This window comes from Sciurus vulgaris (assembly GCF_902686455.1).
Source record: "Sciurus vulgaris genome assembly, chromosome: 1".
In the NCBI taxonomy this organism is placed as follows: domain Eukaryota; kingdom Metazoa; phylum Chordata; class Mammalia; order Rodentia; family Sciuridae; genus Sciurus; species Sciurus vulgaris.
The window spans coordinates 11,013,300-11,038,801 of NC_136461.1; the positions used below are offsets into that span (position 1 = coordinate 11,013,300).

Below are 25,502 nucleotides of genomic sequence, written 5' to 3' on the forward strand. Positions count from 1 at the left end.
AAGAAATTATAGAAGAAATAATATGTTATGTTGGCCTGAAGTCCTGTTATGTGAAATAACTTTGGGCTTAACATTAGGATAGGAAGTGCATGTCAAAATATTAACATTTTAAGTGACAAAAGTGATGAATGGAAAAAACCTACAGGCTATTTTGTGATCTCTCTTGCTCCTGATTGTTTTTATTTTACAGTGTACCATAATATACTGTTATTTCTGCATTAGGCATATTGAGTATGTAAATAAGTCAAAACAGTATAGAGTAAAATCAACAAAGACCAAGTTATGTATTTCTTAGGTACATTTCAATGATTGCTTAAGTTATTTATTTAAAGTAACCTATGAAACTTACTAGGTTTGTGAATAAAGATGTCTAGACACAAAGTTGATGAATGATTTTTTTTTTTTTTTTTTTTTTTAAATACTGGTTCTGGGGATTGAACCCAGGACCTTGTGCATGCAAGGCAAGCACTCTACCCACTGAGCTATTTCTTCAGCCATTATGAGTGTTTATTTAAATGTTTTTTTAAAATTCATTTTTTATTCTTTTTAGATACATATTGATGAGTTTTAATTTGGTTTTCTTGGAAATTTAGAAATGGACAAAGGAGTAAAATTGGCTTGCTTTTTATATGCCTTTTATTTTTATAATAAAACAAATTAACACAAGACCTCCTGATGGAGTATGATTCATTTCTCAAAGTCATTAAAGGTATTCTTTTGGGCTTCGTTTTGTGCTGGAGAGTGAATCCAGTGTGCCTGCTAAGTGTATGTACCCCCAGCCATGGTGTTTTATCAGTTGTTTCACACGTTACCTGATGCTTCTCACATAATTTTGTCATTGAGATGATACCAGGAAAGCTAAAAGTACAGCTTTAAGTCTTTAATACTTTAATTTATAAATATACAGGTATAATTTTTTATTATGAAAGTATTGAACATATCTAAAAGTAGAAGGAATAGCAAAATGAGCTCCTCTATACCTATTCCAGATTCAAGAATGTCAGCATTTTGTATGTGTCTATCTATATTTATTTATTTTGGTGGTGCTGGGTATTGAACCCAAGGCCTTGAGCATGCTAGACATGTGTACTACAACTGAGGTATTGTTTTTATTTGAAAGACAAGTCCCTAATAATATGCCAGTTCACATTAATTTATAGATAAATATTTTTGACATTTCCCCTAACCATATACCATTTTTACCTAACAGATATTCAATAATATCATCCAACATTCAGTTTATTTTCAGCTTATTGTACACTTATCTCTTAAATACCATCTTAAGAGTTATTTATTTGCAAAAGTAATATTTTAATGTTAAAAAAAAAAATTTAGGGGTTGGGGTTGTGGCTCAGTGGTGTACAGCACTTGCCTAGCGCATTTGAGGCCCTAGGTTTGATCCCAGCACCACATTAAAAAAAACCAAACAGGGGGCTGGGGATATAGCTCAGTTGGTAGAGTGCTTGCATCACAAGCACAAGGCCCTGGGTTCAAATCCCCAGCACCACAAAAAAAAAAAAAAAAAAAAAAAAAAAAAAAAATCAGGCCAAAATTTAGTAACTTGCTTACTGAGTTGTAATTAGAAAAGTTAACTTGTTTTTCTTTGGGAATTTAGATACAAGCCTTAAAGATGGCCTTTTCCATGAATTTAAGAAATTTGGCAAGGTGACCTCAGTGCAGATACACGGAGCTTCTGAAGAGAGGTATGGTCTGGTATTCTTTCGGCAGCAAGAGGACCAAGAAAAAGCATTGACTGCATCTAAAGGAAAACTTTTCTTTGGCATGCAGATTGAAGTAACAGCTTGGATAGGGCCAGGTAAGAGACAAGGAGGTCCAGTTTCAGTTACAAATTACATAACTGTTTGTATTCTAGTTTATGAGAAGTCAGCATATTATCCTGAATGTGGACATTATGCTGTTTTTATTCAATGGCATATTTCCCAGTGTCTTCTCTTAAAGGATGGTCATATTTACTGTTTACTTAAATTAAAACCAATGTATTAGGAAGGGCAATGGTTTGTCTGTTGCTGAAACGAAGAAATGCTGACTTTTCAGAATCCAAAAGGCAGTGTTTTATACCCTTGTTGTGTCAGCCTTCCCAAAAGGATGAATTGAGAGTAGGAGATAATTCCTGTAGGAATGAAAACAGAATTATCTTGAATTAGAAAGTAAACTGCGTGTTTATATCATTTGAAGGACTGGTTTGACAAGTTTTAGTTCCATTATGCCTAGCACATTTTGGATCTGTTACTGTAGGTTACTTAATCTCGAAAGAGTGACAGAGAAACTGGACAAGTCTTATGAGTTGGTCACATTGAGAACTTTAAGGGAATGTTCTGTTAGCTCGAACCTTACCATAAGAGCTGTTATAGGGCAGGAGGTCTTTGGCGTTTCTCCTTTTTCAGAACAGCTTGCAGTACTTGTTTCAAACTGGATTCTTTGAGCTAACTAATTGCTCCAGAATATATCCGTCCCCCTTCATTCCCCCTAGCTTACTGCTCCTGAATATCCCCCCCTTCACACACACACAGCCTGTTTATTTTTTGAGGCAGGGTCTTGCTGAATTGCTGCGGATGACCTCAAACCTCAAACTTTTTTTTTTTTTTTTTTTTGGTACCAGGGATTGAACTTGGGCACTCTACCACTGAGCCACATCGCCAGCCCTATTTTGTATTTTATTCAAAGACAGGGTCTCACTGAGTTGCTTAGTGCATCATTTTTGCTGAAACTAGCTTTGAACTTGAGATCCTACTGCCTCAGCCTCCTGAGCTGCTGGGATTATAGTCGTGCGCCAGACCTCAAATTTTGATCTCCCTGCCTCAGCCTCCTAAATTGATGGGATTATAGGCACCCACCCGCACTTAGTGGGAACACCTTATTTAAAGCAACTCATGAGCAAATTTATAAAATAATTAATAGAAATATTAAAATTCTGGCTGGGGATGTAGCTCAGTTGGTAAAGTGCTTGCCTTGCATGCACAAGGCCCTGGGTTCAATCCCCAGCACCACCAAAAAGAAAAAAAGAAAGAAAGAAATATTAAAATTCTGTAGTCATCTTGTGAATCTGAGACAATTGATCATTACGACTTCAAGTAGGGGCTGGGGTTGTAGCTCAGTCGCAGAACTCTTGCCTAGCATGTGCGAGGCACTGGGTTCGATTCTCAGCATCACATGTAAATAAATAAAGGCCCATTGTCAACTGGAAAAAAAAAAAAAAAAGACTTCAAGTGGAATTTATTGCCCACTTGTAAACATGAATATTTTTGGAATGTTTATTTTATTTGTCAATTAAGAGGAAAAAATATAATTTCCTGCTAAGAATATGTAAATGCTATTTGCATATTAAAACAGACACAGAACTGTTAGAGTGAATATACATAATTTTATCACGGAATGCAGGAATTTAGAGGAGTATTTCTTTTTAAAAGAATGCTTTCATATTTATTTCTACCAGGTTTGACATGTACTGTCCTAAATTATACTGAGCCAAGACTAACTCAGAAGTTCTTGGAGTAGGTCAAAATACTTGAGGAAGAATATTTAGTCTGCTATAAAATCTCTGTAAGTTTCTAGGATCAATCATAATAATAAGTAATGAGGATCTAATCCAGGGGCATTTAGGAGGTGACCAACTGATCTTCAAAGCATTGGCGCTAGCTTAAAGTTTTCACTGTAAAAAAGCTTTTTACCTAATTATTGGCACCCAGGAAATGGTTTGGTTTTAACTAGCTGCCAATACAAATTTTAAGAATTTTGGTTGGTTCAAGCATAGGAAAGTCATAGGTACTTTTACTAGATATGGCATTAAATACTGGTTTAATGACAAAATATTTAAAATCGATCATATAAATATTTACATATATAAATAAATAACAGTATACTTAATAAATATATATAATATTTAATATTTGAAAGCAGTTGAATCTAAGAATGGAGACCTGTTTGGAATTAATGCTCTTATGATGAGTCATAAATGTATTGTATTCAAATATATTGAGTTGATTGTTTGGGACAAGCATTTTTTGTAAAGATTCAAATCCAAGAATCCTACTTTTGCAGCTAGATCCTTTGTGGCTTCTGATATCATACTTTCTTACTCCTGTACATAGCCTTAGAATCCCCTAAACTTGAAATTGCAGGATGAAAGAGGTTTTTTTTGAGGATGTATAGGGTTTAAGACTGACTGGTCTTGAAGGTTAAGTAGACTAATTTAGAATAAACTTTCTTTGCTGAAGTTTCAGTCTTGAGAAGTTATCAAGCTATTTGGTGAAAGTGGAGTCATTACAGATTTTAATGGATATAAATCATGCTTTACCTTTCTTATTCTGCCTTTTGGAGTATAGACGTCAAGATGTGTCTTGACTTCAATTCAGTTTTCTTCTCTTAAGAATATTTCCAGTGTCTGCCTTTATCAGTCAGTTTCAAGAGCCTGAATTGAGCTGAAAATGAGAATGAGATATATCCCTGTGGGGTGCACTGGAAATACGTAGGCAGGTATGAGTCCTAGGCAGTTTCTGCATCCCCCCTGACTCTAGTAGATTACATATTATTTGATGAAACTGGTAAGATCAAGCTATGGTTAGAGCCATCAAACCTGAATCAGAGTGAGATGTGTTCTGTCTGAATTCACTTAACCGTTCTGAAGCACCACACCCCAAGGTTTTGTTTATTTTTAATATCATTGTTGTTGTTGACACTAAGCACTCTGTTTTAGTAAAGTTGATTAGGTATTGTTTTGGGTGGGATGGCTTCATTTTACATAAAAAAGAGAACATGTAGTACTGTACTATAATTATCAACAAATCCTTAAATGTCCCTGTCCTAGACCAAGTTAATAAGTGGAGCTTCAGAGAAAGGCTACGATTGAATTAGAAACTAAGTCAGGGCTTTTGATCATAAAAAATAGAAACCTTAAGGAACATTTAGCTTCTTTGCCATTGGGGAACTTAGTTTTCATATAGTTATGTCTAAAAGTTCTACATTTAGACAGGTTATTGTGCTAATTATAGTATGGCAAATATTAAATGTCACATATCTTATAAAACATTAAAAAGTAAATGAAATTAAATAATGGAGCTGGACTACTTTAAGCTGAATTTTTAATATGTATTTCATATTGGGAGCCTGCTACATAATTTCGAAACCTAAGATAAGTCTCAAATAATTAAAAAGTTTGCTCAGTTTTAAAATCTGTGATTATAATACAAGTAGTGATTAATTGTATTATAAATTCATTTAGCAGATTGAGATTTCATTCCATTGCAAGTCCGTTTTCTATGTTAAAGTGTTACTTCATAATTTTTTGGAGCAAGTTTGTTTAGCCTTTGTATTCCTGTTATACTTCAGAGCGAATAAGGGGCAGCTATTCTGCAGGTGTTTATAGTATTTCAGTGTGTGTGACTATCCAAGCCCATTATTTTAGAGATTAAGTTTTAAAATATAGATTTTTCCCATGATGCATAAATATACATTAAAATTCTCTTTTTTACTCTGCCCCCCTCCCATTTACAGAAACAGAAAGTGAAAATGAATTTCGCCCCTTGGATGAAAGGATAGATGAATTTCACCCAAAAGCAACAAGAACTCTCTTTATTGGCAACCTTGAAAAAACCACTACTTATCATGACCTTCGCAATATTTTCCAACGCTTTGGAGAAATTGTGGTATGTTGCTTTGATAATAAAACAACTTTAGATCTTCATTGTAAAACATAAAAAATAATTGGGCTTTGTGGTGTATACCTGTAATCCTACCTACTTGGGGGGATGAGATAGGAAGACCACTTGAGGCTAGGAATTTGACACCAGCGTGGACAAGAAACATGGTGAGATTGTCTCAAAAAACAGTAAAAACCATGATCCAGAGAAGCCCACTGAATACTATTCTATATGTGTATGTGAAAAACTATAATGTGTATTTGTCTATTTTTTCTCATCATTTTTTTTTTTTTTTTTTTTTTTTGCGGTGCTGGGGATCGAACCCAGGGCCCTAGGCTTGCAAGGCAAGCACTCTACCAACTGAGCTATTTCCCCAGCCCTCTCATCCATTTTTAATCTTTTCCAGTTTAATGTCATCTATAGTCTTCTGTCTGTTGAAAGGAAAATATGGAAGAGAAAACATTTGTAAAATGAAACAGCAGATTACTGTTTGGTTATTGTATGATTACAGTGCACATCAGCGTATAATAATATGCTGGAAGTTTAATTCTATTTTGAAGTTTTAATTAGACTTACTTTTTATATTACCAAAGTCATTGTTACATTTGGGGATACAAGAATATTTCCTTGAATCAAAACTTGAATCAAAGCCCTGGGTTCAATCCCCAGCACCACCAAAAAAAAAAAAACAAAAAAAAACAAAAAAAAACTTGAATCAATTATAGTGAATATTGTTTAGTTACAGCTTTATACTCTTGGGATATTCAGTGGTTTTGTTTTTTGTTTTTGTTTTTTGGTACTAGTGGTTGAACCCAGGATGCTTAACCACTGAGACATATCCCCAGCCCTTTTTTTAAATTTTTATTTTGAGACAGGGTCTCACTAAATTGCTGAGACTGGTTTTGAACTTGAAATCCTCCTGCCTCAGCTTCCCAAGTTGTTGGGATTACAGATGTGCGCCACCATGCCCAGCCTGATATGTAGTTTTGTTCTGTGTTTGAAAAAATAGGGAAGTTATTTTTATGTTTTCAAATTCCTCATTATTAATGGTGAAGAAATTGCTGTGTTGGACTTGGGAGAGTAAACATGTTTTTTGTAGCAGCAGTTGTTAATCTTTCAGGGGTGGAGGTCCTCTGGGTCACATCCCCAGCACCTAGCATCCTTTTTTTTTTTTTTTGTGTTTGTGGCTGATCTAAAAATCTCATCTTGCAGTAATTGGTGACAAGTGGTAGAAGTGGTTGGTAAAGAGGAGAAAATGGAAAAGCTATATCTTTAGATAACTATACCAGCAAAACATTCATCTTTATTTTCCCATTATTTTTATTTTTTCAAGTTCTTTTGGTTTTATTAGAGTAATGTGTACTATGCCAGCTCTTCTGCCAACCTGGATGGATGACATGAAACTCACTCAACTTACCTTCCAGCTTCTGCCTTTAGGCTGTTATCTCTATATTATTTTAATTTCTTGTTTGATATTTATAAATCTGTGAATTGATAAAATGCTCACATATGCTTTTATTTGAATATAACTGCTCCTTAAAAGTTTGAAAGTTTAAAAAGGTGTAGTTGAGAACGTGGATACACTCGTCACCAGGATTGCTAAAAATGGAATGACTATTGTGTTGTAAGATCTGTGGTTCTCATAAGGTAGATATGTAGGTGTTCTCTTTGAAAACCATGGTGTCATGACGTAAGCACTTGCTGATGAGCGCCACTATTTATGAATGAGTTAGGGTCTCACTGTGTTACCTAGGCTGATCTCAAACTCCTGGACTCAAGTAATCCTCCTGCCTCAACATCCCAAGTGCTGCGACTACAGACATGACAGCCAGCAAGCATAGTGTGTTACCCTTTCTACCCGTCAAAGCTACAGCCCCAACTTTTTTTTTCTTTCTTTTTTCCTTTTCTTTTTTAAAAGCCAGGGTCTTGCTAAGTTGCTCAGGCTGGCCTTGAATTTTCATTTCTTCTGCCTAGCCTCCCATGTAACTGGGATTACAGGTGTGCACCACAGTGCCTGGCTAGTGTTTTTGTTTGTTTGTTTGTTTTGTGTGTGTGTGTGTGCTTTTTTTTTTTAAACTGGGAATTGAACCCAGGGGCACTTGACCTCTGAGCCACATCCTCAGCATTTTTATATTTTATTTTGAGACAGGGTCTCACTAAGTGGCTTAGGGCCTCACTAAGTTGCCAAGGTTGACTTTGAACTAAAATCCTCCTGCCTCAGCCTCCCAAGCTGGTGGGATTACAGGCATGTACTTGCCTGTGCCTGGCCTGGCTAGTGTTCATGTTTTAAATGACACAAACTTTTGGGAAAATGATGGCTGGTTATTTATAACAGATTATACTGTAACTGGAAGAACCTGTTTAGGGAGTTAACCTACTGGTATTCTTTGGAGATCATTTCTCTTTAGTGGAGTAATCCTGAGGTATTTTTGTTGTTTTCTGTTTTTTTCCCCTCTTTCTTCAGTACTAGAATTGAACTCAGGGGTACTCTACCACTGAGCTATATCCCCATCCCTTTTTATTTTTTTATTTTAACACAGGGTCTTGCTGAATTGCTGGGTCTGCCCTTGAACTTGAGATCCCTCTACCTCGGCCTCCTGTCACTGGGATTGGAGGCTAGGCCACTGTGTTCTCAGTTTTTTATATTTTATATAACAGTGGAAATTAGCTCCTGTTTATCATTACTTTAAAGAATTTTGAGTGTAGATTTATTGCTTTCTTTAAGATCCATTGAGCAACTCTTTAAATGTATTACTTGTTTTGCTGTTTAAAGTTTGGAATGTTGGCTTTTTGGTTATTGCTGTTCTTCAGGTTTGATTAAGCCTCCTTTAAGGAGGCTTTGTAATAGCAGTGCTTATTTTGCTGTTCATGGCCCAGGTCATTATCGTTTAAGTACAAGTTTTGCCATCCAACTGGTTTCTCTGGACCATTTTCAGATCTAAGCCTGATTTTTTTTTTTTACCACTTCCTCTCAGGCAACTTGGGAGTGTCAGAAACCACTACAGATTTTGCAAATTCCAAGGAGAAAAGGGTGTTCCTTTGTAGAGTGTCTTTAACCCAGAGATAGTGTTCTGGTGCATCTTCACAAAGTAGTTCATGTAGTTATATATCTATTCATTCTGAATAGAGAGATTTTACCATATTTATCAATCTCCAGCCTTGGTTCAGTTGGTTATACTGGTATGTATGAATATATGAGTGTTCTGATTCAGGACTGCATGTTTTTTATTTTTTTGCCCCTTGTGGTAATGGGGATTGAATCTGGGAACTCACACATGCTAAAATAAGCACTGTACCATTAAGCTACATCCCCAACCCTTCTTATTTTATTTTGAGACAGGTTCTTGCTAAGTTGCCCAGGCTGACTCCAAGCTTGTGATCCTCCTGCCTCAACCTCTGGAGTTGCTGGGATTAGAGTGTGCACCACTACATCTGGTCCAAGTCACTTTTTGAAGACTCGATTTCTTCATATTTCTTGCCCTTCTCAGTGTATTTTAAATGATTGGCCCCTAGTAAGAATTTGAGATACTGCCAGAGGAAATTATTTCTTAGAATTTCATTAAACCAACTACCTTTTCTTCATTATCATAAATTTCTTTTTATGTCTGAAACAGGGATTTTGAATTTTGAATTGCAATGCAATTTTTCCTACCAAGAGCTTCACATGCAGTAGATTTCATGGTTTATGACTATAGATGCTGTAATGTACAATTTTTAAACCACTGATTTACAGTTGTGTTAAGATACACAGTTTTAATTAAAGTCTTATTGGGAATATGACTATTTTTGAGAAATAAACACTCTATGGACTTGGCTTATTCTGATTTATTTTCTTATTGGCATATTGCTGAGTGATCTTGATTGGCTTTTTCAGGATATTGATATTAAGAAAGTAAATGGAGTTCCTCAATATGCCTTCTTGCAATACTGTGACATTGCCAGTGTTTGTAAAGCTATTAAGAAGATGGATGGGGAGTACCTTGGAAATAATCGCCTCAAGGTAAATGAATTTGCGTGATGTATTGTGCAGTTACGATTTTCTTTGTTTTTAGGATTAGGAGTTTTCTCCATATTTCTGATTACTTAAGATTGCAAGAGGACAGTTAGGTAACTGTAAAGGTGATGCATTCTGAACTAATACTTGGTTAGCCAGGCAGAATTCCTTTTTTGTTAATTTCTACCTCCTTTTAACTGGATGGCTTCCACATAAGATTAATTTGAGGGGTTGGAAGTGTAGCTCCGTGGTGGAGCTTATGCTTTGTGTTCTAGGTTCAGTCCCAAGCACCAAGAGAAAAGGATGTTGATTTGAGAAGATTTCTACTTAGGACTTATTTTCTGAAAATTTTATAGTAGAATAGTAATTATAAACTTTACTAATAGAAATTTAACCTTTTATATTCAGCTGGGTTTTGGAAAGAGCATGCCTACAAACTGCGTGTGGTTGGATGGGCTTTCTTCAAATGTGTCAGATCAGTATTTAACAAGACATTTCTGCCGATATGGGCCTGTGGTGAAGGTACGTGGGGCTCATTTGAGTGTGGCTCACACTAATGTCTGACTCCCTTTTCTTGGTATTCTCTCCTTTCAGTCCCAATTTCTGGTGCTGTTTTTTCTGTTTCTTTAATAACTTGCACATTGAAACCTTTTTTGCTAAAATTTGGCCTATAAAGACATTTCTATCTATTAACTGATCATATGAATATTTTGAAAAAATACAATTTTGAAGCAGCTGAGATTCTTGAAAAAATGGAAACTATTATACAGCTAAATAAAATAATATTCCTTAGGGAGTTTTATAGTTTTATCCCATATAAAAATTAGACAGTCTAATTATACACTTGTTCACAATTGCATTAAAAATGCAATTAGATTTAAAAAAAAAAAATGATGACTTTAAAGTCCCCAAAAGATAATATTCATCGAACTAATGTTTGTTAGGTGACATGCCCACAACAGCAGGAAAAGCTCTGTTCCTTTGTGTGAAGGTGGAGCTTTAACTCCTTGCTCTGTGGTGGGTTTGTTGCCTGATTTCTACTTTATTTAAATGGGTCTTTTGGTTGGGTATGGTGGCACATGCCTGTAGTCCCAGTGACTCAGGAGGCTGAGGCAGGAGGATCACAGGTTTGAAGCCAGCTCCAGCTTAACAAAACTCTAAGCAACCTAGCAAGACTCTGTCTTAGGGCTGGAGATGTGGCTCAGTGGTTAAGCACCCCTGGATTTAATTGCTGTGTGCCCAAAACAACAACAACAACATTGGGGCTTATTTTGTTTTAAGCCACAAATAGAAGAATGTTCTACTAAAATACAGCACAGTAGTCAGTCAACATGGAACGCAAAATAAAAATACAGAAGAATAAAATAAAGGTATAATGTACCTCAAGCCACAGTATCTACAATTCCCAGCAGTCCCTGTACATTTTATTGTGTGTTCACTACAATGTGCTGCATTAGGAGAAGCCTAAAATTTTTTCTAATACCTTTTCTTGGTGTGTCCTTGTGACTTAGGATCTTGTTGGGACTGACAGGAAGTCCAGTGGATGAGGGTCTTACCTGGGTTTTGTTTTCTTTTTCACAGGTGGTGTTTGACCGCTTGAAAGGCATGGCCCTAGTTCTATACAATGAGATCGAATACGCGCAAGCAGCTGTAAAAGAGACCAAGGGGAGGAAAATCGGTGGGAATAAGATTAAGGTGTGTGGAATGACTATAAGCAGAAGCAAACAAAATTGTATTCAGATCACACCCTGTTAATAACTGCCGTCTGCAGATTGCCAGCAAGGGGGTGATTTACAGGACGTGGTTTATGTGTGTGTCCTCACTTTTTAGGGGGAATATTAGGATTTGTGTGCTCGGCTGCTTGTGGACATAGCTCTCTCAAACTATTAGCCACAGATCCTTCCCCGAAAACCATCTCATTCAAAGAAGTGGCTTCTTATTGCTGACGGTGCATAATGCTCCTGTGTGCACTCTTAGTATAGGTGCATCCATAGTGGCACATGTGCACCGGGCTCACCCAGGGGTTCAGAGTGTCAGTCAGCTCCCTGAAGGATCCTATCTCTTTCTCCTAAACAGTGGGTAACCACTATAAGCATATTTTTTATCTGGTATTATTTGTTTAAAAACTTGATATTCCAGTTGTTTGGATGAATTATGTATATAATAACTGATGGCTAAATTGGAATAAAATGGTAACAATATTAGCCAATAGTCTTCATATGCTTTAGTGACTTTGAACTCAACTGTAAATAAAATTCAAATGTTCTTTTCTATTGTTTTATGTTGTACCTGTTATTTTAGCAAATGTATGTAAAACAGATTGCTGGATATAATTGATCTGATTATTGCCAACCTCGAACCCTGGTAGGGTTTTGATTCAGTTTTCTGGTTTACTTTTTCCATTTCTTCTATATCGGGTTCTGGAACTTTAATACATTTATCAAGATTTGTTTAGAATTTGAGGCTATCATGTTAATAAATATATTATTTTAGTTGAGAGTACCATTTCACTTAAGATTACTCTTTCCTGGAATTTATCCAGAAGGATTATATTGTGATAAATTTTCACATTCAATAAGATTTTCCATAAGTAAAATTTGAAACTAGTGTCAAAAAATTTTTTTTTAAGGTGGATTTTGCAAATCGAGAAAGTCAGCTGGCATTTTATCACTGCATGGAAAAATCTGGTCAGGATATCAGAGACTTTTATGAAATGTTAGCAGAAAGGAGGTATGTATTTTAAATATATCAGTATAGCTTGAATTATAACATATAACAAATGAACATTGGGTTGGATTGTTTTATTTTTCACCCCTTACTTAAAACTCCCATATCCCCCCAAATTTCCTTAGCTCGTAATATGGAAACACAGGTTTTCTTTTTGTGTGTGGGGTACTGGTGATTTCAGTCTATAGCCTTGCATGTGCTAGGCAAGTGCTTCACCACTAAGCTATATTCCTGGCCCTACATTCCTTTTGTGGAGTTAGGGTCTCTCTAACTTGCCCAGGCTGGCCTTGAATAAGTTTTGTTGTTGTTGTTGTTTGTTTTGTTTTTTAATGAATCCAGTTTTCATGTGGCTCATACAGGTTTGGAGTACCCTATTGAAATTTCTGATTGCTCCTATAATTTGAAAGACTTACTGTTCTACTTGATTATAACTATGTACCATGAATTATAAATACAAATCATCCTGCCAGACAGTTCTTAATTACATGTAATAATGTATATGAGGGTGCATTATAAACTGTTAAATGTCTTACAGATTGAGTAACAACATCATCCAGGTTTTCACCATAAAAATTAGTAAATAAGTACATACATACTTTTGAAGGAATATCAAGAGCTTTGTTTTGTTCAGTCTCTGAAATTACGCTTTTTAAATTTTTTTTGGTTAGTTCTGGGGATGAAACATAGGGAATTTGGCATGCTAGGCAAGCATTCTACCTCTGAACTGTACTCCTAGTTCTTAAGTACTTTGTGAATGTGAATCAAGGAGCCAAGGAATAAGTCAGGTGCAGTGGTGCACACCTGTAATTCCAACTACTTGGGGGGCTGAGGCAGGAGGATGGCAAATCCCAGGCCAATCTGGGCAACCTAGCAAGACCCTGTCTCAACAAAACAAAAAGAAAGACAAAGCACATAAAAACTGGTGACTTTGACAATATGAAAGGTAAGCCTGATTTCTCCATGTTAACTTTTTCAGTCATGGTAATATAATATTTGATATTTTTTCTGCTGGTTAGACAGTGAATTAAAACATCCTGACATAATGCCACCAGGTTCTTTAATAGCTGATTACATTTGAAAATGGAAACTCTTGTGCGTATGTTCAAGCCTTTTGTCCAGACATGCCTCTGTGATTAATTCTCCTGGAACGTCACCATTAGGTTTCTGCCCGTTACATATGTTGACCAAAAGGCTCTGTGCGAAAAATGCCTTGAGAGACATGAGGTAAAGAAAAGGACTCTGTGACAAAGATGAACCAAATTCTGATCATTTTGCCAGAAACTTGTTGATGCATTCCCCTTCTGCTGCTTCTTGCCAGGTCATTTTTGTTGAAATCACAGAAAGTATATGTCTCTTCAAGTCATTTCCTTGTGGAATATTGTGCAATAGTCTTCGAACATTTAGTTTTTAAAAATGAAAATGTCCCCCAGTGCCAATTTCTAAAATTTCTCCCTAGTAGATCAGACTCTAGATAAATCAGAAACTAAATCAGAAAAGATTAAAAATCGGACTGGGAATATACTCAGTTGGTAGAGTGCTTGCCTGGCACACAAGGCCCTGGGTGTAATCCCTAGCACCTCGCGCGCGCGCGCGCACACACACACACACACACAAGATTAAATTCAACAGTCCTAGTTGGGCATGGTGGCACATGCAGTAATCCCAGTTACTTGGGAGATGCGATCACACGTTCTAGGCCAGTCTGGGCATCTTAGTGAGACTCTGTTTCGAAATAAAAAATAAGAAGGGTTGGGAATGTAGCTCAGTGGTAGAGCTCCCCTAGGTTTAATCTCTAGTACCCCTTTTCCCCTCCCCAAAAGTCCTCTGGCAGGAAAATCAGAAATAATAAGCTGTTCTGTCATTGTCACTTGTGTGGGTACACATGCATGTGTGTGTGTGTGCACTAGAGGGAGAACCTGAGATTGTGCACACACATGAAAGAGAATGTGTGTCAGTTGGGAGAGAAAAAAAGTTCTCCATTCTAGCTCCCTAAGTAGCAGTTTAAAGTCATTGTTAATATCTAACAATTCCTAAAGGAATTTTTATAGAAATTCTACCCATGAGTGGAAGGTGATCTTAGGTTTAACTGTACCTAAGAGATAAAATATCCACTGAAATCCTGTGTGTGTCACACTAAGTATATTTAAAAGAGCAGTGTCTTAAGAGGGTTGGGTAATGTGGTGTGGGTGTTCTCACTGTTGCTTTGTTCTCTGGTGCTTTCCCCTGGTTACTTATCCCTGACCAATGGCTGTTATCTCCTAATGGAGGAAGTAGGAGGGTGTAGGACTTTGCTGTGACCCAAGTTTGCCCGGGTGACTTCAGGTGACAGTGCCTGTGGAATGCATTCCTGCAGTGTAGCTCGAGGATCCTTGTCTTTCCCTCAGAGTTGAGGGACACTCACCCCACTGAATAGTTGATGCCTGAACAGAGAATATTATTTACTCTTGTGACTCAGCTCAGGAATATAAATGCTGACTTTATTTTTATAGTGCTTTGCCATTTACAAAGTAGTATTTCATTTGATCCCTCGGGTATTGTCAGAGAGGGAGGACCTTCTCTGTTGTCCCACTTTTTGGAGGGTGCTGAAGACAGATAGGCATCCAGTGCCTATTCTAAGTAGATGTTTTATTCTCTTTATAATATTAGAAAGCACACGTAATGTGTTCACCTTCCTATAGGAAAGCAGTACTTTCTTAGAATATGTATTTATGCTGGTAGTGAGTTAAATTACCATGTTTCCATGCCTGGTAACATTTATTTACAAGAGGGCTAGTCAGATCTGGTCAGATCTAGAATCTGATTCCTGTGGGGTGGTCATGTTGAGTCCAGTTAAATCAAATGTCAAAGAAATGTCAAAAAATAGTTTCTGTGAACCAATAAAGTCCAATATGAGCACATGTGATAACATGTTGGTGATGCTTCCAGTGTCTGTCCAGTGTAGATCTTTTCTTTGCTATTCCAAAGGGGCTAGAACATTACCTAGTAGCAGTTTGGACATATTTTTCTTTCACATTCATTTCAGTAAATACGTGAGTGCTTCGTGTGCCAAGCACTATTATGAGAGCTAGGGAAATGTGGCTAAGAAGACAAAGTCTGTGCTTTCTGGGGACTTAAATTCTCATTTTGTTACTTCAGTGATCGTACATGCTGAGCACACTTTACTGCTCATGACGTTTCTGCTTAGAATGAGCAAGCCACTCCTACTCGAGAGAGCAAGTGTTGATAGGAGTGGGACACACTCAGTCTTATGGACACACGGGTCCTCGTGCAAATCCAACCCTGACAGACAACTGTGGGGGAAAGCCCACCACGCACTCCGCGGCCACGGAGGGGCCCTCTGAGCCCCGCGCTAATTCTTGATTCAGTGATTGACAGTTCGGGAAAAGGTGATAACACTTTCTGAGAGCCAAGTATTTGCCTGGCTTATGCTAGGAAAGTCTTCAGAGATGTTTATCTTACTCTTAGTAGCCTTATGAGGAAAAGGGACCATCATTTTACAAGTGAGGAAGCAATTCAGAGTCCCCAAATTATGTGGTTTTTTTTTTAGTAATATTTTTTAGATATTGATAGACCTTTATTGTGGTGCTGAGAATTGAACCCAGTACCTCCCACATGCTAGGCAAGTGCTTTACCACTGAGCCACCCCAGCCCTCAAAGTATGTTTTAAAATTGTGGACTGATGTAGCAGTATTACTGATAACTCCACAGGTCACGTGTGTGGTAAGGTTTTAATTAAAACTTCTATCTGTTTTTCCAAACAGTGCATTTGTTTCCCAAGTTGTGGTAAGATTGTCTTTTGCTAGAAAAATAATTTTAGAAGAGTTAGAAATGTGGGGATGTGATTAGCACTTAGTAGCTGCTGCCTGTTATGTCAGTACCCCAGTGACAGAATAAACAAAGGGCTGGACCACTGCCGCCCGCTGGAAACATGACACAGGTTAGAGTGCACGCGTTAAAAAGCAGAAGGGAACTGGGAGCAGCGTACAGCCTGTGACCCCAGCGGCTTGGGAGACTGAGGCAGGAGGATTGCAAGTCCAAGGCCAGCCTCAGCAACTTTGGGAGGCCCTGTCTCAAAATAAAAAAGGACTGAGGATTTAGCTCAGTGGTTAAGCACCCCTGAGTTCAATCCCCAGTACTAAGAAAAAAAAGGGAAAGACAGGTGAAGTTAATTTTATTTAACCCACTGTATTTAAAATATAGTTTTAATATATAATCAATTTTAATAAATTATTGAGACTTAAACTTTTTAAAAATGCTTTTTGAAGATTGACAATTGAACATTTGATCGTGATAATTTGGCACATGTGAACAATGTAATGGTGAAATCAGGGTAATTAACATTTCAGTCTCCTTAAACATCATTTTTTCAAGGTTTATTTTTTAAGTGCAAAATCTGGTGTGCATTTTATGCTAACTTCTCAATTTAGCAAAATTTTAAGTGCTCAGATACATGTGGCTAGTGGCTACTATGTTGGAGAGCAACTGCAGTTCAGCTGTGATTAGAGAAGTCAGAGATGTTAGCACAGGACTTCTTGATCTCATTGTCTGTGGTCTAATGCGTAAGTGAAACAAAAGAACTGATGTGATCTTTTTTGTGTTTTGGCAGAGAAGAGCGAAGGGGATCCTACGACTATAGCCAAGATCGGACATACTACGAGAGTGTTCGGACTCCAGGCACATATCCCGAGGACTCCAGGAGGGACTATCCAGCTCGAGGAAGAGAATTCTACTCAGAATGGGAGACATACCAGGGGGACTACTATGAGTCACGCTACTATGACGATCCCCGGGAGTACAGGGATTACAGGAATGATCCTTATGACCAAGATATTCGAGAATATAGTTACAGGCAAAGGGAACGAGAGAGGGAACGTGAAAGATTTGAGTCTGAGCGGGACAGAGACCACGAGAGGAGGCCCATCGAGCGGAGCCAGAGTCCAGTGCACTTGCGACGTCCACAGAGCCCTGGCGCATCTCCCTCACAGGCAGAGAGGCTGCCCAGTGATTCTGAGAGGAGACTGTACAGCCGGTCCTCAGACCGGAGTGGCAGCTGCAGCTCACTGTCCCCTCCACGGTACGATAAAGTGGACAAGTCTCGTTTGGAGCGCTATGCAAAAAACGAAAAGGCAGATAAAGAACGGACTTTTGATCCTGAGAGAGTGGAGAGAGAGAGACGCTTAATACGGAAGGAAAAAGTGGAAAAGGACAAAACTGACAAGCAGAAACGGAAGGGAAAAGTTCATTCCCCTAGTTCTCAGTCTTCAGAAACAGACCAAGAAAATGAGCGAGAACCAAGCCCCGAAAAACCCAGGAGTTCTAACAAACTGAGCAGAGAAAAAGCCGGCAAAGAAGGGGTAGCAAAGAACCGCCTGGATCTCATGCCCTGTGTGGTTCTGACGCGGGTGAAGGAGAAGGAGGGAAAGGCCATCGACCACACTCCACTGGAGAAGCTGAAATCCAGGCTGGATGATGACACCGGCAAGTCCTCTGCCCTAGATCAGAAACTTCCGGTCTCTCAGACGGAGCCTGCAAAATCAGACCTGTCTAAACTGGAATCTGCCAGAGTGAAAGTGCCAAAGGAAAAGGTGCTTTTGAGTCATGCTGAGGTGGTGGATAAGGAGGGCAGGCCCAAGCCTAGGAAGCACCTCAAGCCAGAGCAGACTGCTGACGGGGTGAGCACTGCCGAACTAGAGAAGCTGGAGGCCAGGAAAAGGCGCTTTGCAGACTCCAGTGTGAAAGCAGAAAGGCAGAAAACAGAAGTCAAGAGAAGCAGTCCTGAGGTGGAAGATGCCCGGGCACCTTTGAAAAAGCAGCCTGACGGGTCGTCCAGAGGCGTCATTCTGCTGAGGGAAGGAGAGGCTGAAAGAAAGCCTGCGAGAAAAGAAATTCTTAAACGGGAGTCTAAAAAAATCAAGCTGGACAGACTTAATACTGTTCCCAGCCCCAAAGACTGTCAAGAACTTTCCAGCATTTCTGCTGGGTCTGGCTCCAGGCCCAGCTCAGACCTGCAAGCAAAACTGGGAGAACCAGTAGGTGAATCTTTGGAAAATCAAGAAATCCAGTCAAAGAAGCCCAGCTCCTCAAAACCACAGCTCAAACAGCTGCAGCTCCTGGACGGTCGAGGACCAGAGCGAGAGGATGTCAGGAAGAACTGTTGCAGTCTTCGTGATGGGACTCCTGACCGTAAGTCAGGCCAGGAGAAGCCACATCCGGCTCATACTGAAGAAAAAATTGGCATTGACATTGATCACACTCAGAGTTACCGAAAACAAATGGAGCAGAGTCGTAGAAAACAGCAGATGGAGATGGAAATAGCCAAGTCTGAGAAATCTGGTAGTCCTAAGAAAGATGTAGATGACTATGAAAGACGTAGCCTTGTGCATGAGGTAGGCAAACCTCCTCAAGATGTCACTGACGACTCGCCTCCCAGCAAAAAGAAAAGGATGGATCATGTTGATTTTGATATCTGCACCAAGAGAGAGAGAAATTACAGAAGTTCACGCCAAATCAGTGAAGATTCTGAAAGGACAGGCTGTTCTCCCAGTATCCGCCATGGTTCCTTCCATGAGGATGATGATCCGCTAGGCTCTCCTAGGCTGATGTCAGTAAAAGGGTCTCCTAAAGTAGATGAAAAAAGTCTCCCATATTCTAACATAACCGTGAGAGAAGAGTCCTTAAAATTTAATCCTTATGATTCTAGCAGGAGAGAACAGATGGCAGATATGGCCAAACTAAAGCTATCTGTCTTGAATTCTGAAGACGAACTAAACCGTTGGGACTCTCAAGTGAAACAGGATGCCAGCAGATTTGATGTGAGCTTCCCAAATAGCATAATTAAGAGAGAGAGCCTGCGGAAGAGGTCTGTACGGGATTTGGAACCTGGTGAGGTGCCTTCTGATTCTGATGAAGACGGTGAACACAAATCCCATTCCCCTAGAGCCTCTGCACTCTATGAAGGTTCCCGATTGTCTTTTTTATTGAGGGACAGAGAAGACAAACTACGTGAGCGAGATGAAAGACTCTCGAGTTCTTTAGAAAGGAACAAATTCTATTCTTTTGCATTGGATAAGACAATCACACCAGACACTAAAGCTTTGCTTGAAAGAGCTAAATCTCTCTCTTCGTCCCGAGAAGAAAATTGGTCCTTTCTAGATTGGGACTCCCGATTTGCTAACTTTCGAAACAACAAAGATAAAGAAAAGGTTGACTCTGCTCCAAGGCCTATTCCATCCTGGTACATGAAGAAGAAAAAAATCAGGACTGATTCAGAAGGGAAAATGGATGATAAAAAAGACGATCATAAAGAAGAGGAACAGGAAAGACAAGAATTATTTGCGTCTCGTTTTTTACACAGCTCAATCTTTGAACAAGATTCCAAGCGACTGCAGCATCTAGAAAGGAAAGAGGAAGAGTCCGACTTCACCTCCGGCAGGTTGTATGGGAGGCAGGCATCTGATGGCGCCAACAGCACCAGTGACTCGGTGCAAGAACCAGTGGTTCTGTTCCACAGCAGGTTCATGGAGCTCACGCGGATGCAACAGAAGGAGAAAGAAAAAGACCAGAAACCCAAGGAGGCTGAGAAACAGGAAGACACAGAGAATCAGCCCAAGACCCCAGAGTCTGCCTCTGAGAATAAAGAGCCAGAAGTTCGAACTCCATCTTCAGTAGGGCTTCCTGGTGTCACTTCTGCGACTCCAGAATCGGCCTCATCCGCACCAGAGAAGACAACCGGTGAGAAGACAGTGGAGGGACCTTCAGTGACGGAAGAGAAGAGTGCGGAGCCGGCCACCATCTCAGAAGAAACAAAACCCGTGACTGAACTGGCGCCTGACCCTGTGGAACAACCAGAACAAGTGGACTTGCCCCCCAGAGCTGACAGCAGTAAAGACGCTGCTGTGGCGCCTGTCACAGGTGAAGAACGTTCACCTGCCGACCAGCTGCCTTATCTGGATACCAAGCCTCCGACTCCCGGGGCCTCTTTTTCCCAAGTAGAGAGTAATGTGGATGCAGAACCGGACAGTAGCCAGCCGCTGTCGAGACTGACTCGGAAGCCCGAGGAAACGAACGAGCCAGAAGCAGAAAAGCCAGGCGCAGCTGCAAACATTGAGGCCGATACAGAGCAGAGCGCTGAAGCTGCTCCTGAGGCTCAGCCTCAGAACCCTGAAGACGTTGAGGTTGATCCTCCAGTTGCTGCAAAAGATAAGAAGCCAAACAAAAGTAAGCGTTCCAAGGCCCCTGCTCAGGCAGGGGCAGCCAGTGTGGCGGAGAAGCCCGTCACAAGGAAGAGTGAGAGGATAGACCGGGAAAAACTGAAGCGGGCCAGCTCCCCTCGGGGAGAAGCACAGAAGCTTTTAGAACTGAAGATGGAGGCAGAGAAGATCGCAAGGACTGCTTCTAAGAATTCCGCAGGGGACCCTGAGCACGCTGAGCTGAGTTTGCCTCTCAGCCGCACGAGGCGTCGCAATGTCAGGAGTGTCTACGCGACCATGGGGGACCACGAGAGCCGCTCTCCAGCCAAAGAGCCCGCGGAGCACCCGCGAGCGACCAGGAAGCGCCTGGAGCGAGAGCTTCGGGAGGCGGCAGCGGTCCCCACCACTCCTCGCAGGGGAAGGCCTCCGAAGACACGCCGTCGAGCCGAGGAGGAGGAGGAGCATGAGGCCAAGGAGCCCGCGGAAGCCCCCAGGCCAGCTGAGGGGTGGAGATCCCCACGGTCGCAGAAGTCAGCTGCCGCCACCCAAGGGAAGAGGGGGAGGAACGAGCCCAAAGTCGACGCCGAACGAACAGAGGCTGCCAGTGAGGTGAGTTCCCAAGTGAGCACAAAAGAGAATGACCCCAAATCCAGGGCTGACAAAGAGGATGCAGGAAGTGAACAGAAACGTGATCGAAAAGAAACCAGCACAGACAGAAATGTACCCGAGCCGCCCCCCGTCCAAGTGGTGGAGAAAAAAATACCCCCTGAAAAAAATTCCAAATCAAAGAGAGGGAGGTCTCGAAACTCTAGGTCAGCAGTGGACAGAGCGGCACATTTGAAAAACACGGACACGCCTGTCAGTCCTGTTGTGGCTGACGGGGCCACAGGGCAGGCAGTAGACGGGGAACCCGGGATTGTGGCAGTCTCCCCCGAGAAAAGCGAGAGTCTCCAAAAGGACAGTAACGCCTCATCCCAGCTGAAAAATGATCCAGTTGAGCCCAACAAGGAACCGGAGAAGGAAGATGTGTCTGCCTCTAAGCTGTCCCCAGAAGCCACTCGGCTGGCCAAGCAGACAGAGCTGGAGCAGGCTGTGGAGAATATCGCAAAGCTCACCGAGGCCTCCGCCAGTGCTTTCAAGGCAACAGCCACAGGTGCTCCCGAGGGCCCCGCCACAGAGGACAGGGACAAGCCCGCACACCAGGCGAGCGAAACAGAACTGGCCGCAGCCATTGGCTCCATCATCAATGACATTTCTGGGGAGCCAGAAAACTTCCCCGCACCTACCCCTTACCCTGCGGAATCTCAGGCAGACCTGCAGCCCCCAGAGCAGAGCATGGAGCCTGAGACCCATGAGGCTGTGTCCGGCATCCTGGAGACAGAGGCCACTACAGAGTCTTCAGGGCCACCAGCCAGCACCCCTGACCCCTCAGCAAGCCCAGCAGATGCCAAGGAAGCCAGAGGGAACAGCAGTGAGTCCTCCCACCCGGAGCAGGAAGCCAAAGGGTCGAAAGAAGCAGAAGCGGTCCTTCCTCGTAAAGACAAGGGGCGCCAGAAGACAACCCGATGGCGCCGCAAACGCACCGCAAACAAGAAGGCAGGGGCTGCTGCAGAAGCTCCCGCCTCGGAGCCGGCCCAGGCTCAGCGCGAGAGCCCGGTGGCCGTGGCGGCCACGACGACGGCACCAGCCCCAGAGCCTCCGCAGGAGGAGAAGCAGAGTGAGAAGCCGCAGTCCACTCCTCCTCGGGCGTGTGCCTCTGACTCGAGCAAGACTCCGCCCGCAGAGAGTCTGCCCCAGGAGAGCAGCGTCGAGGGAAGGACGCCGACCACAGCGCCCGCGCCGCCAGACCTGCCCGCTCCTGCGCAGCCAGCACCCGTGGACGACGAGTCTCAGGCCAGGTTCAAGGTCCATTCCATCATTGAAAGCGATCCAGTGACCCCGCCCAGCGACTCAAGCGTGCCCCTGCCCACCATTCCTTCTGTGACTGCAGCAAAGCTCCCACCTCCTGTCACCTCTGGGGGAATTCCGAACCAGAGTCCCCCTACTAAGGTGACAGAGTGGATCACAAGACAGGAGGAGCCCCGGGCTCCCTCCACCCCGTCTCCCGCTCTCCCCCCAGACACAAAGGCCTCCGATGTGGACACCAGTTCCAGTACGCTGAGGAAGATCCTCATGGACCCGAAGTACGTGTCTGCCACAGGCGTCACTTCCACAAGCGTCACCACGGCCATCGCGGAGCCTGTGAGTGCGGCCCCTTGCCTTCACGAGGCACCGCCCACTCCGGCTGAATCTAAAAAGGCTCCTTTAGAAGAAAAACCAGCAGCTCCAGTAACAAGCGCCTCTGACACACAAGCCACAGAGGCGCCGGTCGCCACCGACAAGGAGAAGGCGGCCCCCGTCATCGCTCCTAAAATTACGTCAGTCATTAGCCGGATGCCAGTCAGCATTGATTTGGAGAATTCACAAAAGATAACGCTGGCCAAACCCGCTCCGCAGACGCTGACCGGCCTCGTGAGCGCGCTGACCGGGCTGGTGAACGTCTCCCTGGTCCCAGTGAACGCCCTGAAAGGCCCCGTGAAGGGCTCGGTGGCCACGCTCAAAGGTCTGGTGAGCACCCCTGCAGGGCCCGTGAATGTGCTGAAGGGGCCTGTGAACGTCCTCACGGGGCCAGTGAATGTCCTCACCACTCCAGTGAACGCCACTGTGGGAGCCGTGAACACTGCCACGGGCGCAGTGAACGCAGCCACGGGCGCTGTGAACGCCACTGCTGGGGCGGTGACCGTCACAGCGGGGACAGTGACTGCTGCATCTGGTGGTGCAACGGCTACGACGGGCGCGGCGACCGTGACTGGTGCGGTGATTGCATCGTCAGCAAAGTGCAAACAGAGGTCCAGCAGTAACGAGAACAGTCGGTTCCACCCTGGGTCCATGTCCGTGATTGACGACCGCCCGGCAGACACGGGCTCCGGTGCCGGGCTGCGTGTGAACACTTCGGAGGGGGTTGTGCTCCTGAGCTACTCGGGGCAGAAGACCGAAGGCCCCCAGCGAATCAGCGCCAAGATCAGTCAGATACCCCCGGCCAGCGCAATGGACATCGAGTTCCAGCAGTCAGTGTCCAAGTCCCAAGTGAAACCCGACTCTGTCGCACCGCCACAGCCTGCACCCAAAGCCCCTCAGCCTCCCTCGGGCTTTGCCAACGTGGCCACCCACTCCACCCTGGTCCTGACGGCCCAGACGTACAATGCCTCCCCTGTGATTTCATCTGTCAAGGCCGACCGTCCATCCTTGGAGAAGCCGGAGCCCATCCACCTGTCCGTATCCACACCTGTCACTCAGGGGGGCACAGTGAAGGTCCTCACCCAGGGCATAAACACTCCCCCCGTGCTGGTCCATAACCAGCTTGTCCTCACCCCGAGCATAGTCACCACAAATAAAAAACTCGCAGACCCCGTCACCCTCAAGATAGAGACCAAGGTCCTGCAGCCAGCTAATCTGGGGTCCACTCTAGCTCCCCACCATCCTCCTGCTTTGCCCAGCAAACTGCCTGCGGAAGTGAACCACATCCCCTCGGGGCCCAGCACCCCGACAGAGCGAACCGTCCCCCATCTGGCGGCGTCGAAGCCAGACGCACATCCTCCTCGCCCCAGCGGGCCCGCACCCCCTCCGTTCCCCAGGGCGTGCCAGCCCAGCAGCACCACGTCCCCGGCGCTGTCCGCCAACGCCACGGTCATGCTGGCCGCCGGCATCCCCGTGCCGCAGTTCATCTCCAGCATCCACCCGGAGCAGTCGGTCATCATGCCGCCCCACAGCATCACCCAGACAGTGTCCCTGGGACATCTGTCCCAGGGCGAGGTGCGGATGAGTGCACCCACTCTGCCCAGCATCACCTACAGCATCCGGCCGGACACACTTCACTCTCCCCGGGCCCCCCTGCAGCCCCAGCAGATAGAAGTCAGGGCCCCGCAGCGTGCGGGCACGCCGCAGCCAGCCACGGCTGGCGTGCCCGCCCTGGCCTCCCAGCATCCTCCGGAGGAGGAAGTGCACTACCACCTCCCCGTGGCTCGGGCTGCGGCCCCCGTGCAGTCAGAGGTGCTGGTCATGCAGTCCGAGTACCGACTGCACCCGTACACGGTGCCCCGCGACGTGAGGATCATGGTGCACCCACACGTGACAGCCGTCAGCGAGCAGCCCAGGCCTGCCGAGGGCGTCGTCAAGGTGCCACCAGCCAGCAAGGCCCCTCAGCAGCCGGGGAAAGAGACTGCCAAGACGCCAGATGCCAAGACCACCCCTGCCCCCGCCCCCACCCCCCACAGCGAGGCCCGCATCCTCACCGTCACCCCCAGCAACCAACTCCAAGGGCTGCCTCTGACCCCGCCTGTGGTGGTGACCCACGGGGTGCAGATTGTGCACTCCAGTGGGGAGCTGTTCCAGGAGTACAGATACGGGGACATCCGGACCTACCACGCCCCGGCCCAGCTGACGCACACGCAGTTTCCTGCTGCCTCCTCGATCGGGCTCCCCTCCCGGACCAAGACTCCCGCTCAGGTGAGGCGGCCAGTGCCTCCCCCACCTCCTGGTCATGTGCTTGGGGGGCTCTGGCCTGGAGGCCGCGTGGGTTAGTCAGCCTCCGGGACCAGCCTCTGTCGAGGTGCAGGCAGACTTGGGCTTAAAGGGAGGGCTTCCTAAACCTGGGGTGCCCGGGCCAGATCACACTGGAAAGCTCTGGGTGTGGGGAGGAGCTCTCTGTGGGAATGGTCGGTGTGGATGGGGAGGGAGGTCACAGGTGGCTTGGCCTCACCCAGGTCCCCAAGAGCAGTGACTGGTTACAGCTGCTCTGTGGCCTGAACTGGGGTCGCGCCAGAACTGGACTTCTTCCTGTGGCCCATTGGGTCTTTGGTTGGGGTCAGTGACTTGTGCACCGCCGACTCTGATCCT

General features: G+C 43.8%; 1 protein-coding gene across 1 annotated transcript in view; it reads left to right on the forward strand.

The window, feature by feature from the left end:
• The window catches only part of SPEN (spen family transcriptional repressor), a 78,750-nt gene that overhangs the window by 50,457 nt on the left and 2,791 nt on the right, over window positions 1-25,502 (forward strand). Inside the window, exons 5-11 of the mRNA XM_079152791.1 lie at window positions 1,616-1,816; window positions 5,512-5,663; window positions 9,532-9,657; window positions 10,060-10,173; window positions 11,233-11,346; window positions 12,281-12,381; window positions 16,985-25,112. Of these exons, the coding sequence (XP_079008917.1) occupies window positions 1,616-1,816; window positions 5,512-5,663; window positions 9,532-9,657; window positions 10,060-10,173; window positions 11,233-11,346; window positions 12,281-12,381; window positions 16,985-25,112 (8,936 nt within the window). The remainder of the gene's footprint in view (window positions 1-1,615; window positions 1,817-5,511; window positions 5,664-9,531; window positions 9,658-10,059; window positions 10,174-11,232; window positions 11,347-12,280; window positions 12,382-16,984; window positions 25,113-25,502) is intronic.